This window comes from Colius striatus, chromosome 5, assembly GCF_028858725.1.
Source record: "Colius striatus isolate bColStr4 chromosome 5, bColStr4.1.hap1, whole genome shotgun sequence".
Classification (NCBI taxonomy): Eukaryota; Metazoa; Chordata; class Aves; order Coliiformes; family Coliidae; genus Colius; species Colius striatus.
Window position 1 is genome coordinate 42,721,644 of NC_084763.1, and position 21,111 is coordinate 42,742,754.

Genomic DNA, 21,111 nt, shown 5'->3' on the forward strand with positions numbered 1-21,111 from the left:
CCACAAAGCTGTAAGAAAAGATCCATGAACATTTGACTCCTAAGGCAGGGCTGTATGTAGCAAGGAATTTCCCACTGGCTCCAATTTGTTTATTTGATGACTGCTGATGACTTTATTTAAAAAAATAAAGTCTTTTTCAATCATCAAATGTGACACAGTTAAGGTAATTTGATTGCTTTTATTTTTAAATAACTCATCTCTCTTTAAAAAAAAGAATCCTCATTTTACTTTTACGTTCCTTTTTCAGATAATCCTGAGTATATAGAGAAGTGAATGTTGAAATGAAAACACACTGAAATCTTCACTTTAATGAGAAAACTAGTTTTTGTATAGTTTCAACACCTGCATTGCGTGGATCAGATTCACAGGGCACTTCCTGATCGATCTGCAAAAGGTGTTTGCCTATTTTAATGGAGCCATGGAACACTCTGCACAATATGAACATCTGCTTTACACACATTTAAGAAAAAAGCCACCGAGAAATAAGTTTGCATTAAAGCATTCAGGAGTCAGGCAATTCCCCCAGAGTTAAGTAATCTTTCATTTACAGTCCTTCAGAGCCCCTACACTCATCCCCATTTTGCTAAGCAGAAGCTTAGTGATTCTGAAACACTCTCTTGGGAGCTGCTGGATGTACATTAAATTGAGTGGAACTTCTGATATTTTAGAGATTGCATGTCTATTCAAATCCAGTCCTTAATCAGGATGTTTTCATGAGACGTTCTGCAGCGTTTGCCTGGTACAAAAGAAATTCATTGCCAACAAGTCAAACATGCACATGATTTTCCTTGTCCCAGAGCAGCAGTTAAAATAAATAGAAGTTGTCATCACTGTTTCTGCTCCTCAAAGCCTCCTGAAAAAAGGTAGAGATCTGGTCTCACCAGTATGTCTACATCAAGACAAGTCCTGTAATCCCAAGTATATGCTACTATTTAAACAAACTGTCTGCTAAGACAGATCTCCTGATGTCCCTTCAATATCATTAAGACTTAACTTTCCTTCCACAGGGCCTCACCTCCAAGAACAATTGGTAACCCAGTTCATATTTTCTCCTGCATACACAGATGAGTTTCTCTTGCTACCAAACACAGTATAAGAAAGATGCAACAATATTAGGTGGAGAAGGGGAATGTGTTGTAAAATCTATTATTATTGTGTGAGAGATTACAGTCATGAGGCAAAAGCTCAACTTCCAGCCAGAGGATGAAAAACTGTCCCAGAGACAATGAATTCCTGGCCAAGAGAACCAGTTCAGCATGCCTGAATGCAGGCATAAAGACAGAGCACAGCAACCTGGCTTGGCTTTGGTAAAACTTCCTGAGCACTTGGTTGATGTTCTAATATTGTGTCAAACCACTTTAATTTTCTTTATTCAAGGAGTGGCATCCAGTGTGTGCTCTCTGACTAAAATAAGTTTAAAAAAATATAACAATTAAGTTCTAATTGTCTGGTCAATCTCAAAACACTTTCCTCAGAGATAGCACGGTTTGTATCTGTCAAGATATTTGTTTTAAAAACAGTAATTCTATTAGCTGATGTTTAGCTATTACAAAAAGCAATTATTTTTGACAACACACTTCCAATATGGCACTAATGATCTGACACTCTCTTCACATCCAAGGATGTCTCTTTTCATGAAAAGATGGGCAACTGTTAAATCGACAGATCTTGACAGGTTCAATTGAATCTCAAACGTCAGCTGAAGAAGTGGATGGCACATTATCTTAATCCTTGTGAATACTGACCACTCAAATCCACACCTTTCATCTAACAGCATGCAAGACACTGCCTTCAAACTGCTGCTGCTTTTCCTGGAGGGAGCCAAGCAGTGCCACGGTGCTCCTCTGGCTCCTCCAGAAGGAATTTGGAGATGAGAGAATTTGCTATATAGCAAATTGTGCACTAAATGACCATGCTTGAAAAAAATTGTTTTGTTATTCTCTCCAAGTGACTTAAGTAAGGGCTTTTTTGCTTTTGTTCCTTGTTAACTAGTAGGCTACATTGTTCGGGCACAGGACACCCCAGCATTTTTGTTATTCTGCTTAAATTTCTTTTGTCTTCTTCAGTACATATTGCATTGACTATATGTAAGAGGAATACTTTCTGCATAAATACAATTTACTTTCAATACAGTAATGATTTTCTCCTTCCTTTTTCAGGCTAAATACCTTATCATTAGTGGTAAATTTCTCTATTCCCATTCATATTACTCCCAGCACTATAGAATTCAGAGACAGAAGAAGCCTATCTGATTACTTGTTTTCAGGCCTTCAAATACTTCACTAAGAAACTTTCTAACATTTAAGTACCCTGTATGTAAACTAGAAGTCTAAGCCACAGTTCACTACTATTTCAAACACAGTTTATTACTGTTTCTCAGGACACAAGCTGTTCTGAACTATACATTGTATAAACACTCAAATGTTTATAATAAGGAAAAGTAGTCCTTATTTGTGATAGCTTTTTTCAGAGGCATGCCAATAATATTGCTCTTCTATTGCAAACTTAATTTATTTCAACTCTAGTCTGCTCACACAGAGTATCGCTGTTCTGTATAACTTACACTTGTATCTATTTCAGTGGCTTCACAGATCACAAATCAATAGATATATGCAAACTACAGACATCTCTTCTTGTGACTGTTTTCTTCAAAGATAATTTATTTATTGTATGTGTTTTCAGGTCTAAGGTTTTTGAACTTTTGAATTACTCCTCTGTCATCACTTCTGTGCAGAACTCTACATTGTGATACCACTTGTAAAAGTCACTGTCACTTCCATCCACTTCCAGATCATTATATAGAAAGTTAAATATATCCACATATAACGGCAATTCCTGTACTCTGCCACACACTCCCAAACATAGCTTTTGATCATTACTTTTTGTATATTATCCTTTAGCCACATTTCAATCCACATAACTGTCTTCTAAAAAATTGACTTTAGTTTTTCAATTAAATATTCATGAGACAGTTTCAAGGCTTTATTAAAATAGTACATCTGTTGTTTTCACTTATTCTACTGGTTTTGTAGTTTTAGTTAAATAAAATGCAATCAGGTTTGTACAGGCAAGATTTTTTCTTTCTAAAATGACACACATTCTTGCTCATTGTGAATCTATCCAATGGAAAGGATGGAGGAGATTAGCAAACACACAAAGGAAAAACTCCAGCCTTCCCTATCCTCTTACATGAGACCCTCATACTTATCTCCCTTTTATGCCCTTGAAAAATCTCTCAGAAGATAATCAGCAATTTCTATTTTAATACGTGCTCTGTTATTTTCTAGGCTGAGTCTGGACTCGAGAAATAGCAATAGAAAGGTTCATTTCACTTCTCCTCTTTCCTTCTTCCCACTCCTCTTTTATAAAATTATTATTACCTTTTCTTCTATTTTGGTAAACACATACTTTTCCAGATCTGCTCAAATAAAGCTCCCTAAGTGTCACTATTAGAATCCTGAGCCATATTCAGACCACACAGAGACCACAATGTTTCTTCATATTTTCTAAGTACTTCTCACATTTCCTAACACCATTTCATAGTTGCTTTAGACTCTTCCTCATTTACAGAAGGTCAGTCTTTCTCTCTGAGCTGCAATGATGTTCTCGTAGAGACCAAAGATTATCACATGATTCCATGAAGAATGTGCTCAGTGGTGCTCCAAGCAGAAGGAAATACAGAGAAAAGTCAAATTATGCCCACACTTTTCCTAACTTTCTTCCTTAACAAAGTGCATCCTCCCTCTCTTCAAGGTCTGCTATCTTAACCAATTGATCAACTAATATGTTAAGAAAATCTGTTTCCTCCAATAGCTTCAGTTCCATTGAAGCACCATAGATGTTTCTGATGCTCTGATCCAACCAGCCTGCAATAACGCAGAGCCTATAGACCAGCTACATCTCTGAAATGCCACTCCATAGCTGTTGTTAAAAGTACTTACTTTAGTCCCAAGATGGCAAATCAGGCTGAAGTCTCCTTTCTCTTTTCTAACTTGTCCTGTGTCATCCCAGATCTCCTGACTCGATCAGCAAGGATCATCTAAGGTAACCACAAATGAAAAAAATCTAGGAAATAAAAACCTGGGTATTTGTATTTTGTCTTTATAAAATACACTGAGAAGTTATTTTCCTCAGCATTTGCAGCCATATTACTACTATAACGTGATTTTATCTGATTTTTTTCATATTTCACAGTGTCTGATTTGCACCAGTGAAAAAAGTAGCTTTGAAATCTTTTCAATTAAGTAATGAAAAATACTTTGAAACTTTACTGGCAATTTGGCACAAAACACTACTAATATGACACATAGTATGGTAAGTGATGAAGGAAAACTGAAAAAAAAAAATGGAGGCGATTCTCTGACAAGGCAACTACTCAGTCTGGTTGAGGATAATATCCTTAGATTGTTTAGAACAGGTTGTATTATTGAGAAATAAATTATATTCCATGGTGATATTATCCAACAATAAAAAACAACATTCCATCATTCCAGTTTTCTGGTTTTAGATATGAAAATTATTGCAATCAACTGTGTTCACAGAGAGCAGTTGTGCTTTAAGCATGCCACCAAAAATAATTCTAAATGATTGTCCTTGGGTTTCTAGAGTACTATCACTTCTGCATGAGCAGTGTATAACATTACCAGTCTAGATCATCATGCAACTTTTGCAAGAATGACTGTAACTCACAAGTACATTGAATGGCAATTTGTTTACCTAAATTAATATATCCTTGATATAGTGTATATCACTGCCTCTCCCGTGCTTAATGTGCTGATAATAGAGTTTTGTAACTTGTAAAAGGATTACTTCAATCCAATCAGCAGGTGCCAGGATCAGTGTGTCAGACAAACACTTACTAATCCCTTTCCTTACAACTCCCAGCTGCCAAAGGTGCTCAATGAAATCCCAATAAAATGGCTGGATGCAACCTGGTGTGGACTGACACAGGTTTTTAGCTCTGGAGGAAATCTTGGAGCGTTGCTTAAATGACAATGATGGAGGCAGGTATGCTTTGGAGAGGATGCAGCTAAGAAATTAAACATAAAAATAAAAGAATGATTAATTATGAAATATTTACTCTACCTGGATCTCTAAATATAGCAGAAGATAAAGGAATTCTCTTTACAAAGAATCCCTTCTCAAGGTTTATCAGCTACTTAATGATGTCTTCTAGGTTTTAAAATACAACCACCCCCCATCTCCTCCTCCTTACCCCCTCTCTTGAAATCTAAATTATGCTTATGAAGTTTCACCCCGTAATTACTTTGCTTTAAATAAACCTCAACAAAAACGGAGATGATTACCATAAAAGGAATACCATTTGCTCTCTTATAATCTCTGTATCTCTTACAGCTCCTTCAAAACCTGCCTGGGCGTGTTTCTGTGCGACCTGATCTAGGCAGACTTGCTTTAGCAAGGGGGCTGGACTAAATGTCTCTTCTAACCCTCGCCGTTCTGTGATTCTGTGAAAGTATTCATATTACTTCTGCAGGGGAGGCAAGGATCATCACTGTTTCACAGGTGGCAAATGAAAGGGCAGAAACATGGAAGCAGATTTCCCAGGGTCACAGAATACGTTCAAACAACTCTTATTTTTCAGGGAAATTCTGAACTTGGTCATCTTGAGAGGGCTAAAGGTCATGCAATCTTCATGAATCCATATTTGGTAATGTTTTTGTAATTAGAGCATACCAAATGTTCTGACTCTAATGGAATTAGAACAGGTTTCAGTTTGGAGGTTTTGTTTAGAAGCACAGAGATTAAGTGGTTGATGAGCGGGGGGGGGTCATTTCTGCACATGCTAGATTCTGTTTAGGCAAAGACGTTCCAAACTAAAGAACAAAGATTTAAAAGATGAATTAACTAAAATCAGTTTCCAGACTTTCTGTACTTCTTATGGTAAATTTTGCAATAAAAATCTTAAATAATAAATGGTCTTTAAATAAAGGAAGAATTTTACTTTAAAAAAATGGAGGGCTAAATCTCTTGGCCAAATACTTCTATTTCACAGCATGGGTATGTTGTTACACTTCTTAAAAACAAAAATAAACCCAAAACAAAAAAATACCCCAAACCTTCCCATTCAAGACAACTCTGCAGTACAGGAACTGATGTCAATGACAGTGTCAATTGAATTCATCAACTGAGACGTTTTGGGAAGTATTTATTGTAGCTTTGTAAAAAGCAGAAGCGTAAGATACATTGATGAATAAAAAGCAGCAGCAGAACTGAAAAAAATATATAAATCAAGTCCTTTCATTCTTTGCGCTAAATATTGACACCCAATTCCATTCTCACAGGAAATCACTATTTCCTTCTTACACATTAAAGCTATTTTTCAGATATTCCCTTCTTCTCACTTCATTTTTTAGTAATGGTTCGAACATCATACCAAGACATGAACAACATATCCAAGATACAAACACCATACCCAAGACATATTTGGGGTTCACTTATATGCCTGCTAATGATGCTGTATGCCTGAAATGAAAACTTAAACAATATATTACTATACACTAATTACCTAGCTGAAAACACAAAACCAAATTGCCCACCTTCTTCCTCTCCAGGTCCCTCTAACTCAATTAAGCAGCTAAATTTGGGTTCCCAGTTGGGTATTGTATTTTCAAATTTAGATTTTAAGGAATTAAAGTCTATTTTTCTTTTCAGAGCCCTCGTACAGTCGTCTTCATTCACTATATATAAAAATCAGCAAGAGATAAATAAAGAATTCTGAAAGCGTCATGTTTAAAAATAATTTTCTCTTCAAGCATGGTCAAGTTCTTCAGAGATAATGAGACTAGAAAAACTCAGGCAACCATGACCAAGTACATAAAAGTGATAGAGCACACAATGTGATTTATAGGTAGTTTGGCATATTATGCCTCTGCAAGACAGTGGCCATCTTGCAGGTAGAAATAAAAACATGACTTCTACAGATGTAACATACTTACTAGAGTGAAGGAATAAGCAGGGATGCTCTTACTATGCTTCTTAAATATGTGAATAAAAGTGAAAGGTGTTTCTCCAGAGGCAAAATGTGACTCATAAGGAAAACCCTTCTGCTTTTTAGTGGGTTTGGGGGAAAAGGGAAAAAAAAAAAAAAAGGGTCTAAAAATTGATAGTAAGAGTTTGCACACAACACACATCCAGATTTGTGTGAAAACTGAGAGTATTCAATAAGAAATCCAAGAAGTCCATGCTACATCCACAGCCTAGCATCAGAATATGCATAAACACAAGTGAACACATGGCCACCTGTGAGAAAACCCAGGGAAAGAACAGATGGATAATCAGCCTTTTCCTCAGAAAACTCCTGTAACAGCCAGACAGAAAGCTTCAAACTCCACAAGTATCTTCATTGGTGAAATCCTCTAACTCGAGAGCCTTTTGGAATCACATCCCTGACCTAGGAAGTTCTGTGTTTTCATGCTGCAAACTGGAGAGAAGCAATACAATTAAACTGTCAACAAGGACAGTATGCAGTGAGGAAACTTTTTTATTTCCACAGAAGTACTTTCAGGACTCAGTGGAGACAACTGTGGGAGAAGACATGCCTGACTTCTGCCCTGTCCTTACTCTGCCATACTCACAGCAACATCGAACCAACATGCAGTAGAAGACCAAGCAATGCTGGTCATGAGAAAGATGTAGCTGGCATCTACGTGGCTCCCAAACCTAGAGGATGTGTCTCATTTTTTTGGGTAACCTTCTGTCTGTGCTCCATGGGATTTGCAGATAAGGTTGGCCTAGCTTAGTGATTCTCAAGTATTTTTTTTTTAATGAAAGCATTCCAAAGGGATTGTGAAGTGATGGTAGAAAAGCTTTAGAGGTGAGTAAGCTGAAGACATCCCACATACTCCTGGGACTCCTGGGTTTCCATGGAAGCCAATAAGAGGTAATACTTTAAATAAGTTTAAGGAACACTGGCCTATTCCACAGACAAGAATATCTGAAGTGACACAGGGCAAAATAACAACAAGAGAAGGACAAGGTGAAAGAAGACATAAACAGAAACCAAGAAAGAGGTCAACAAAGAAGTGAAATGATGAAAGAAGACACTGTACTGCAAACAAAGAAAATCAGAAAAAGAGAAACCAGAACAAATGAAGAAAATGCAAAGGGAAGAAGTAAATTTTGATCCTAACTGATAACTTTCAACATTTCCTTGTGTGCTGCTTTTTTTTCTTGGAACACTTCACATGCTGAACCAAGGAGAAAATCTTGAGAGAGTGTGGTGGTTTAGCCCTGGCTGAACAATAACCAAAGCACCCAGTTACTCACTCCTCCCCGCCTCAGCAGGACAGGGAGGAGAATCAAGAGAGAGTTCTAGAACTTTGTAGGTTGAGATAATTCACACAATTTCACAGAGTACCACAAAGAGTAGGCAGTTACAACGACGGCCAAAGGACACAAAAACGAGCAATGCCCAGTGTAAGTGCTCACTGCCCGCAGTCCCACAGCACAACCGCAGCTGCAGCACTGGCCACCCTGGCCCAGCTGCTGCCCTGACAGCCTGAGGGTGAAGTCACATGGGAGGGATAGCCTGGCCTCGCCCCCTGGCGGTGACTGCGCAGAGTTAACCCCATCCTAGCCAAACCCAGGACTGTCACAGTAGTTTTGACTAGACAGTGCAAGTACAGCTTATTGCTAAACAGCAGGAAAAAGCAAAACGGAGAACCTAAAATTCAGTGCATGTGCATGTGTGTGATGGCTACTGATCTAGCAGAGTGGCAATATATTCTTGAGGAAAACTTTTACCAGTTCAGAAGAGACTCAGAAAATGAGTGGATGGCATCCTTTTCCATCACAGAGGTAACTGACTATAGACTGTGCATCCTCAGTGTGGTTTTCACAAGCTTTTATGATGTACATTTAAAATCTTTCAGCCAGCTCTCTAAATACAGAACAATCTGTTCTTAGATAATGAGGCCAAAACTAAACTTGCAGAATCTAATCTGACAAACCCAGGTGCAGAACCCCTTTATCCTTTCATGTCATACTTTCATGACTTAAAAAAGACTAATGAGGGCCAAAAAAGGGCAAAAATGTTACTCTTCAATGTGATCCTTTTTCTGTTAAAGCCAATATGATTACTTTTGAGAGCAGAACATTGGGATATTGGAGAACGGAGCTGCTTCTGACCTTAAGGTTAGTCTTGGTCAAGACAGCTCCTTACCTGTGCCTGAGTTTCCTGCAGTAAAAGGACAGAATAATGATACTGACCTTTAAAAAGAGCTTTGAACCTACTGATCAAAAGTGTTGTGTAATAGTTGGCTTATTGTTATTTTGGTTACTGAGGTGAGTTGAAATACTCTTGGTGACTTGAATAAAAATTTCTTATATCAGGCCCCGGAATCCTCTGCCTGAAGGACAAAATTTCTCAAAATTCAGTTGTGAGAATACATGTATGGTAAGCCATAGGCTGGTGGATACCCTCAGACACTAAAGAGCCTTCTTGACTCAAGTAGAACTTGATACATCACAAAAGTAATTTCTGGACTTATAGAAGAAATAACATATTAGGTACTGTTAGTATATTCACTACATTAATAGTAATTAGGCATTATTCTGATGCTTTCAGTCAACTGGTCTAATGCAAACAAAGATATTAGAGGGTGAAACAAGGCAATGAGTAAAGAAGAAAGCACTCTTCTCAGGCAGGTATCACATATGTTCACCTGAGCAGGAGGACATCCCTCCCACTGTGAGCCATCACTGAGGATTTTATGTTGCACCTTCAGTGTGGTTGCTGTAGTTAAACAAACCATTTCTTCTGGGTGCTTTCCTACTAAAGTTATAGGTAAATACCTGCATCAGAAATACTCCTGCATTTAGAAAAGCTTTGGGTTTGGATTCTGCATCAGCTTCATCCTTGACAAATTCCACCACTTAACAACACCAGCCTACCATGCTGGCGTGGTGACTGTCTCTTATCGTTGTAGTCAACATGCTCTGTTATGATTCTTGCAGATTAGGAAGAAACCTTGATGTCTTTGTCTTAACACATAATACACACAAAACATCATTTTATAACTGAGGTGTTGCTACTGCATGGTATTTGCCAACTGCTATATTTATTTAAGACAAAATCTCTTTGATTCTGATGAATGAAGCCAACATGCAGCCTTTCTGTGTGAACCCAGTAAAGTTCCAACGTGGCGTATACAGAGGTAGTAATCTCATGGTATAGCAGGTATGAGAGTTTATTGTATTGATGGTATCTTTGTATAAAGTCCATCTACTCACACACATAATGTCTTAATCAAAGCATTTAAATGATTTCTACCCTGCTGGTAAGATTTGTCATTGGCAAAGGCATGTGACACCTCTTATATTAGCTTTTTCTATAATGGGACACATGCAAATTAATAGCATTCTTTAACATACATCTCCAGTATTTATGTGGCTGAGACCACTGCAAATTAAATCTTGTAAATTATCACTGCTTTTCACCATTTATGTCACTATATATTTGCAATTTCTTCATCCTGAGGAGTGAAAACAGCCTTGTCAGCTTCATTTGTACACTTCTGTAACAGATGACAATTGCAAATACTGCAAGGAGAAGATTTAAAATTTAAAATGCCAAGTACTTTTTCATTAACACTTAGAAGACATGTATATTATACCTCTGCTCACAAACATTTATCTATACTTATATGAGGATATCATTGCTGCACATGGTATTTATACACAAGCATGCATGTGAGTATAAAGCACCCACCACTGAATGCTCATCTCAAGGCACATGATGCTCATAAAAATATATGAAAACTGAAAACATACCACCATGCAAAGGAGTAAGAAAGTCTAACTAAACATGTCGTAACATTGCCATCAAACATAGGCTTTTTCTGTGTCACGAAAATATCACCAAGATCTAGGGCCCTGGGTCCAGCCTCTGACTGGGCTCCAACCTGCTAACCAGTGTTGTGCAGACACACTGCAACTGGGTTTAACTTCAGTTCTCAGGTTTTTCTGCTCTGGCTTTATTTTGTCTTGTTATATCAGTAGACATCTTAACTTTGGTAAGATGGATACTCAACTACCGTCCTGCTACACATTCCAGGAATATGCACACAGCAAGCAGCTCAGCATCAGCTCACACATGAACAGCCTTGGCTCCCATAAAATATTCATTCATTTAAAATATATTTGCATCCTGCTGTCAAACTTAGACAAATTCATACTGAGCTTCAGAAAATAGCTGTTTTAATGGTAAATGATGTTCCAGAAACCTCTTTCAGGCTAAACACTCTCGTCAAAATTATTTTAATAAGAAAGATTAACAATTTCAGCATTAGTTGCTAATCCCCTTTCATTTGAAACTCTGCTGATAAAATTCTTTGCTTGTCATTCAAATAGTAAGTAATAATTATAGATTTGGGGCTTCCATCTCTTGCTTCATTAATAGTAAATTGCGTGGAAGTCTGAAGCATAAAGTCAGCTTTGATACATCTCAAAATGCAATTTCCATAGCTTTCCTTAGCTATGTACAATTAATTACAGAGTTAATAAGGGGAATATGTTAATGAAAGGGAAATTATTCACTCAGACCACCTGGTCTTATCAAATTTCTTTAATATGTTTCCGTCTTTCTGTGAATTTGGATGACAGCAACAACACAAATCATGGTGTGCGTTGCTAGTCCTTTAGTATTTTTATTTGTAACCAGCTAGAGTCCACTTAAATTAAAATTAGAACTAGTCAGTACTAAATAACTGTATTTGTTTTCTTGAGTTCAATACCTTATTAATTTTAAAACAAAAAAAAAAGCTTAAACAACTTCATAATCAGCAGACTCTTTTCAAAGCTCATGTTATAAATATAATGTATCCACCAGGGAGATATTATCATTTTTTGCCTATTTTCTTTAAAGAAATGTGTTGCACATGCACATATTTACTAAAAGAAGAAATATTCTTCATTTCACTACCCTCTGATAGCTACTAGAGCTTAGCTGTTACATGCAGTAGGGTTACTGGATGTTCACAAGAATATTTTAGATTGTGCAAACAGCCTGGTCAGAAGGAGTCAAACCTTCACATAAGTCTAGAAACCAACCATCTTCAACAGGCATTAATGGATTTACTACTAACTAGACTAAGGACAGAAACATTTTTGTAGCCTTCATAATTATTCCAGAAATAAAAAGGCAGAGTAATTCCCAGAACAATTACAGGTCATGCTTGAAGGAAGTGATGCTTGTGAGTAGTTTGTTACCCCTCCCTGCTATTCTTAGGTCAATGCAATGATCCAACAATCATCCATAAACAAGAGATAACTTACAATTCTCTCCAGTTATGAACAGGGTTTTTTGGCCAGCTGTACAACCTAAAGCAGCTTTAGCACATGAGTTTAGGACAAAAGTATAAGGGAGGCATGAAGAGCACTGAGAGAGCTATCAGCTAGAGTAAGAAAAAAGTTATTACTCCAGTTTGAAACAGTTATATAAAAGACAGAAATTCATAGCAAATGTATGTGTTTTATAATGGCTGGGGGAAAGGGAGGTTAGAATATTTGAGGGTAGCAGACTTTATCTGGTTTAGGTCAAAAAGTAACATAGTCCTCCGTATGGAACAGCAATTACTGTGTCACCCTCAAGCAAAATTCACAGATTATTTTAATGTTTATCTCCTTATTTAAAAATGTTTCCACAGCTGCGTTGTGGGTGCATATGCAAAATTCGATCATCACAAGATCATTTTGTCTGTGTCCTACACATTAAATTTTCCAAACACCAGCCAAATTCTGATACCTTACTCACAAAACACTGCCAATTTAAGGCCTAACCCTGCAGAAAACAAAGTATTTTTTTTCTTGCCTTGAAGATGAAAATAAACACTTTGTTGAACCAATGGAGGGATTAAGCTGCCTTCATTGCCAGTAGCATCTTATTCATCACTTCCAACTTCTGCTGCCATATAGCCCATAAAAAAAGAAGGAGCTCTCCAAAATACCACTGGAGTTCTCTTGAATATCTTAAAGTGCACCTGTTACAACAATGCAAAAACATAGTGCCAGTATGAAGTCCCTTCTTTGTAAGCACCATGAAGCAGGTCCCAGTTTCATACTGGACTGTTCAGTATTTTCAGAAGCTCTGAAGTTGTAGCTGTAGTTGAAGTTGTAGTCCCATTTACCACACATCTTTTGACCTTAGTGCATATCATGTCTTACAACCTGTATGGGACATTTTTTTATCCCACAGTGAGTCCTTCCCAGGTGTGAACTCTGCCATCAGCTCAGAGTTACGTTGTAAGTCATCTTGGCTTCACATGATAAGTCCTTCTGAACTGCCCTCTTGCTAATGCCCCCCTTCCAAATAGACATTTCCAGCTGTTAGATCCAAAATACTATTAACTTCTGTATCAACAACTAAATCCCTGATGTGAGCATACACAAAAGGACAAATATGGAAAAGGACACTTCATGACTTAGGATGCATCTGGAGCCAAAAGACAAAACCAGTAGACTCCTGGAAAGGAGTCTTTCCAGGAAATCTCAGATTTCTGCCACTAGTGAGACTCTCAGAAGCAGGTGAGGACTCAGTAACATGCCTTGTCTTCAGTCTGAAGTATGAAAACCAGATCTTTTTCATTAAATGACCTCCTAGCACCTCTTACTACAATTGGTACTTATCTTGCCTTGGCATTACCTGGATTTTCTCTAGAACTGGAAAAATGCTGTGGAAAACAGAAAAAAGTTCAGATAGCCACCAAGTTTTGTTTCTGTCATGACAATGAACCCTTCTTTTTATTTTGTGCACATAAGCTGGTTTTGTGTCAAATATTTATCCCAATATAATACTTTTAAAATTAGTACTCTAGACTATTAATAGAAACGTTCTCTTCATCTTTCTACTAAATGCCTTAGGGAATGACATAAAGTGGTTAAAAGTGTTCAATCAAAGCAGCTGAAACAAAACTGAAATAAACATCTCACAGCCAAACAACAGACCAAGACATAGACACAGAAATTTGGTGAGTTATTTCTAATTGTGAATACATTTAGGGAAAACAATCGACAGGAAAAAAAATTAGGAAAGAAAAAAAAGAAGATTTTGAAATTAATTTCATACTGTGTTCAAGAGGAATGTTTTTCTTGATTTAATACTGACTCTGTATTGTCATTATTTCCTAAGGCCCATTCAACAATATTAATATAGAAAAAGAGAGGCAACTGAACATGAAACAAATGAAAATGGAAGAATCAAAGAGTAACCTGTTCATGAATATTTTCTCTAGAGTGTTATTGATGAAATCTATGTAGTACATACATCCATTTATTAGATTTATGGCTCTATTAGTAGAGCTGTTTTCATATGCAATGAGATTTTTTTTTGCACTTTTCTTTGCAGCTTTTCTTTGTTCCTTTCTCTCAAGTCCTGGCTTTAAACAAACAGAGGCAAATGTTTCAAAATAACTTAAACATTTAGGGAGGAAATAAAAAGCTAAAATGGATAAATGCCATTTCATCAACATCAGATCTTTCAGGATGCAACCAGCCCCACTTGTCCCTAAAAGCAAGGGACATGGGGGTAAAGATTTTCCCATTCACAATATTTATATCTTCTTGGGATATTGGCTATCTTGTCACTAAGTAATGCAATACACAACAGCCTTTTCCCTTGTGACTCCTTTCGTCTGACTGTTCGTGATGAAACAGCCTTTACAGCCAAAGTCTTCTTGGAACTTACATTTCATGAGATTCCTACAACTGTTTATACTGGTGCAGTTGAAAGATAAATTGGGATTTTGATCCGCTTAGCACATGTGTAAGGGGTTTATGCTTTTAGCTAAACTTTGCCACTGACTTATTTCCTTTCCCATGTGAGAATTTACCTCTTCATTTTCTCAGTTGTTACAGGTTTTTTAAACAGAATATTTCTATTCTTGAAATTCATGAAGATGTAAAGAGAAATTAATGTTGGTAGAAGGAAACAGTGGAAACAGTGGAAAAAGAAAACAACCTTAAACTAAATAATCAAACACACTATAATTGTGACAAAGACCTTGTTTTCTGTACCTGCGGGCTTCACCTTTGTCTCTGTGGGCATTAATCACTTCTGTGGCATGTGTCCCCAGACAGTGCACTGCGCTCATATACCATATGCATCACGTTCACTCACACACTATGCATCACACTCCTTCTCTCAGGAAATGTTTTGTATGTACATGGATTAAGCTCAAGGTGGAAAGTACATCTGTATCTAGCACAGTGCTATAGGTCCTCACATGCTGGAGGTTATTTAGAAAAGTGTGTTTAGGTGCCTTTTGCTCATGCATTTATTGCAGCTTTAAGAATAAAATCAAGACATTTCAGCATAATGTGGTACAGGACTTAATAAATATTTTTTTCTTTTTGGAAAGTGTCTTCTATCATAGAATCCCCCACTCTTCCACATTCAATTAAAAGAAAATCTATAGTAGCTACCCTATGGAGTTCATTTCCATCAGAGTTTATTTTTAAAAATGAGAGTGAGAGAAAATTGCTTAGATACAATCAAAAGTTACTATGCAGAGATTACAGGATACCAATTTTATATTTAAAAAAAAAAAAAAACAAAAAAAACCCCCAAAAAACCCCAAACAGGTTCAGCCTTGGAAACTATTCCCTGCTTGTTACCCTTTCCAGACCCACAGTAACCCAGCCATTGGTTCAGCATCCAATTTAGGATGCAAAATTCAGCATCTTGGGTTTGACTGATTTCCCGGTAGCAACTCTCTGTCCCAGGTGTCCCTACTTCAGGTTATGTCCCAGAAGGTGCTCTCAGGTGCTCATTCTGGGACATAGCCTGTGCCAGAACTTCCTTTTGACATAAAGTTCACATATGAGGTCATCCTTCACTTCTATATAAGGAAATTCCTTTTGATTTTGCAGGCGAGTTGCCAAAGATAAGGGGAATTTACAAAAAGATAAGGTGGATTTACATCCACATGCTAGGGCCTAGATTCCAGTTTCTAGTTCATTTGCTCCCACTGCCTTGTTAAGACCAGTTATGGAACTTTCTTCTTCTAAAAAGTACAGTACAAACTATCACAGACTACTATTATTTCCAGAACATACAGTAGTTTCATACTCTTGGGGAGAAGAATCTTGAAACTTTCAGCTTAAACAAGTGTTGAAAAGGATCTTTTGAAATTTCCCACTTTCTTAAATTCTAATTTATGTATAATGCTCCAAATTCTGCACACCTGTCTGTACAACGAAAAAAAACACCCCAAAACACAGAAAATCACCTCTGCTTCTGCAAATTCCCTCTCATATAAGGCATTCAGATAACAACCTCAAAATGTTATCATCAAAAGCATATGCTCCCTTCTTGCAGTATTGTTCTTCATTTAAAAACTCATAAAAGATTATAATTATTTTAACCAAACAAGCGTGACAATATACAAAGCAGATGTAGGATCCAAGCTACGTAAGTTACATGCTAAACTTGTGCTTCAGCACAAACAAAAGAGACTCCTTCATCTAAAACATCAATGGGATGGTGCAAGCACAAGAAGGAGGACTTCCAACAGAAATGCTCTCTCTGCTTAATTGCCTGCAGACTTTCATAGCCATCCACTCACCTCACCAACTAGAATGGAAGATTATGGCCTCAAGTCAACAACACCTGGACACCTTCAACCCCTGCCTTGTGTTCTCTTGCAGGACCACAAAGGGGAGTGTTGTACTTTATTAGGACTTCTCTTGGCACTCTATGCACATATGTGGATAAAGTGGGTGAACATTTACTTCTGAGTCCTTAATATTTTCCTTACTATGACTTCCAAAACCCAACTGTATAAGTGTAAAACCAATGGTGACTGAAAGAAAGGCACTTCATTGTTGCTCCTGCTGAAACCAGACAGTACCACGAACACAACTGCATAAAACATGCTCCTCTAATTACACTTTCCAAAGTGCCTAGATCTTTTAGAAAGATGGAATCCAAAAGTGCCATATGGGCCATCCTCCTGCTATAAATGTGAAAAAAAGAATGTGAAAAAAAGAAAAAAAGAAAAAAGCTCTGAATGTTGTTATTGCTGCCCTTCTGTACCTCCTCAGTCCTCCTTACTTCCTTCTGCCAACAGTACAAACTATCTCATGCTGCGGTCAGCAGTGCAGAGACATAGTCTTTGCTGTACAGGAAAGTGGAAGAAATGTAGGATTTTTCTCTTAGAAAGACTGATTTCAGCCTAAGTGAGAAGAATGCCCCACAGTCACAAGAGTTTGGAAGACTCCTGGTTTCTCCAGATCTTGAGTATTCTAAATGATGGGCTAACCACAAGCAGCAAGTCCTCCAAGAAAACAGTACCCTTGGCCAACCACAATCTCCAATAACACCAAGGCTGAGGAGGCTTGGATATCACTTCAGGTATGACCTGCAAGCATTTTCCAGCAAATTAAACAGCTTTACAGAAATGTTTCTGACCAATGCTATCTCTGATCAAGATTATGTATAGAGTCATTCAGCAGTTGCAGGCACATTTCCTCTAAGCTATTTTCATTAAAGATTTATTCTGTTTATAAATCAAAATAAAATGTTTCCTGCTGCCACTTTACACAGTAAGCTATTGTTTTATATTCTCTGGGTAGGTCCTGGCACCTATGAACAATAAAAACTGAGAAGCCCTAGCTCAGCTAACTGCTACTTTGCTGCACACTGTGGAGCTGAAAAACACATTTACAGACCTGTAAGTCCATTTATCCCGCAAAGCAGATGGTATTTGCCATTGTTACCAAGCCTCTTGCTAACATTTCTCATTGCTTTTTTAGCCACTGAGATATTTCTCACCAACAATATCTACAAAATGTAAAAGATAAGCAGGAAATAGGAAGAACTGGAAAACTTTTTGTATTGAATGGCATAAAAATTGCAAAGTGGCCCCTCTCTCTCCTCTGCTTGCAGCTGCAGGGCAAGGGAGAAGAAGACCACCTCTTGTGAGCCTTCTCTATTGCTCAAGTCCAACAAGCTGCAACATCTCCAGAGGGAGAGAAATTCAGGCAAATAAGGTATTACAGATATATGCATGTACTTTTGAGCAAAATATAATTTGGGTCAGGTCTCTGGAATCAGTGTGACCCACAGTGACATGAAACACGAGCATTTCTGATCAAGTCCAATCATCTGCTTTAGTGCTGCAGCTGAGCAATGCCAATCTTCCCATGTAAACCTAACCTAGCTTTGCCTTCAGCATATCTTGAATTTACGATTTAACTACTTCCCTAAAGTAAACATCCTCGCTGCCTGCCTGACCCTCCTATTAGGCTTGCCCTGATATCCAGGCTAAATGCATCTTTTCAATTCTAAACCATATTTTCTTCCTAATTGCATCATCTGTGCCTGTTTCCCCATCCTGTGTTTCAAAGCACATAGGCAGACTCCCGTGAATCACTGATTTTTGTTTGCTCAGTTTAGACTAAACAAATTAACTATTTTTACTTTCTCTGTGTGGTTTGTGTTCTCAAGACACCACAGCGTTTCTTTTACCCTTCTTTGAACCTCCACCATCTAACACATGCTGTTAGATAGCTAACATATGTATGAGTTCATTCTGGGTTAAACAGGATTCTCTGAATTAGGGACGCTGAACAATGTAACAGTGATCTTGACCAATCTGATCATTTTTTGAAGTTTAGTCATTGCCATATGAAGATAATTCTTTCTTGCAATTTTGCAGAAATTCCCAGATCCAGAATAAGTGGTTCCCCTATGCAAGTTTCTCTCCTTTAAGCTTGCTTTTGTGATTTTTTAATGGGTTTTTTTTTCCCAATAATGTAATTGAAAGCAATTTTGCTCAATTTAAAGCAGTTGAAACTGTTAGCAAATATCAAATGCCTATTTCCAGCTATGTGGGAAATCTGGCTCTTATTTCCATACAAATATATTGTCTTAGAACCTTACCATAGGAATTTCTATCTATTTTGAGGCTGGGCAAATGAAATGATTCTTTTTTCCCTCAAGCATTTAAGTTGAATGTGAAAGGAAATCAAGTGAATTTTAATTCTGGTTAGGCAAAAGTGGGATAGTTAAAACTACGACAAATCATTTTCTTCCAAATTGCACTTGTATAGTAGATTTTAACACAATACTTAATTAACTCCTTTTGGGGAGGGGAATAGGCAGAAACAAGGGAAGATGTGTTTACTCACGATGACACACTCTGTCTGATGAAGCATTTGGTTTACAAACCTGTCCTGCTTTTGCTCAGTTTTATAGCTGACCTTATAAAGGCTAAAGGAGGTCAGTAACTTGGCTGAGGTCAAATTAGCTCTCTGGGTTTTTCCCTGCGTTCATTCCTTTCTCCATTAGGTGAGATGCCTTATAAGAATTTGAAAAATATCTAAGAAGACAGTACTTTCAAATATAAGTTCAGAAAAAGAGAGAAAGAAGTTGAAAATATATGACCCAAAACAAAATTCATATGAATCTCAAAATTCAGATTCTTTTTCTAAGGGTAATGGCAAAGAAATTGTTCTATATTATTAATATTCTCTCGTCCTCTCAGCTCAGACACCTCTGCATGCTAAAGATATGGGAGAAAAAGCAGCAAACTGATCAGAAATTTAGCAGTTTTCTTGTCCAAGCTGAGGTAAAATAGAAACTAATAAGACAAAAGGACAACACAGGGCTTATCTTTTTTTTTTTTTAGAGCAGGCACACAAAAATTTGTATGTCCAAGATAAAAGAATGTTTCCCAGAGAGAAAAGAAAAAAACCTCCAATATAATGAAAACAGACATGGAAATAAAAATCCATTTAGTTTTATTTCTACACAGGTAAAATTACCAACAAAGCTCAGGAATATTTTTTTTTAATCTGTGAAAAGACAGCTTCCCTTTCTTTAAAAGTTATCTCTTTCCAAAAGCTGAGCAGGTACCTTGAATTATGATGACATTTCTCATGCCACGAAGACAAAAGTGTCTTACCAAGATCATGTGACCGGTGGAGATGTCCATGTTGGACTGGACTGGCTCCTCGCACCAGGATGACGTGCTGCTCCTGGCAGAGGGGCTGGGAATGGGCCCATCACTAAACTGTGAAGAAACGCTGTTTATTCGAGAAGCATGCAGGGGCTCCGGGCGATCAGACGTTTTCACTGCCATGCGCTGACGGCATAGCTCCTAGAGAGAGAAAGAGGAAGAAACAACCTATGGTTAAGAGTAATTACAGGATACAGTCTACTAAAGACATATGATTTACAATACGTTTCCAGGGCTGGAAGCATTTTCCCCCTCATGGCAGTGTTTTTGGGGAGGCTGTCCGTTCTGTTAGGCACATCTACAAATAAATAATGAAAGTACTGTATGATGACTACCCTAACCTTTTAAAAGCGTAATTATGACTGCATATACATTTCCTTTTAGATAACCAAAAATTGTATTTGGGAGCCTGACTTCCCTAACAGATAGCCTTTTTTTTCCCCCCTAATATCACCCCATCTTCTGTGAAGCCACTTTTGAACTGCACAACCCCCTGAAGTTAATGGGGTTGCACGGGAGTAATTGAGAGTGCTGCTTGGCCCTGGATATGCAAACTCAGCAAGCTCAAGGCAACTGAATTGATGTGCTCTCCAGTATAAATCCTAGCTGATAGATGCCTCATTTCTCTTCATTAAAATAGCAAACTCACAACACTTCCTCCCTGATATGGAGCAGAGAGGATGAAGAATGACATTAACGAAGAATAAAAGCTGAAATTTGTCATTGCATTGTTTAAGCAGCTTTGGCGAAGGAAGAAAATTCAAGCTATCACACATGCTAAAGCAAGCCATGTTAAACAGTGAAACAGATTGCACTGGGAATACATATTTTCAGTCGCTCCCATGCATAGAATTCACACAAAAATACAGAATTCTGGTTAGGCAACAGAAAATTCTGCTGGTAAAACCAACTCCTTGCAGTATAGAATTCTGACTCTAATGGGATAAATAGACCCACAGCTGCACTGTCATTGTTATAATGCTTTTAGAATCAGTTATGCATGCTGTAATCCCAGACATCATAACAAAATTATCACTTTTTATCATATGTCTATTGTCCATAAGAGATACTTGCCTTGCTGTGGCACACAGCAAGACTAGCTAGTCCATAGTATCTGGACATATTGCACACAGGG

General features: G+C 37.5%; 1 protein-coding gene across 1 annotated transcript in view; it reads right to left on the minus strand.

Moving 5' to 3' along the window:
• The window catches only part of PTPRN2 (protein tyrosine phosphatase receptor type N2), a 656,903-nt gene that overhangs the window by 61,019 nt on the left and 574,773 nt on the right, over positions 1 to 21,111 (minus strand). Inside the window, exon 14 of the mRNA XM_061996660.1 lies at positions 19,923 to 20,117. Coding sequence (XP_061852644.1) covers positions 19,923 to 20,117 — 195 coding nt within the window. The remainder of the gene's footprint in view (positions 1 to 19,922; positions 20,118 to 21,111) is intronic.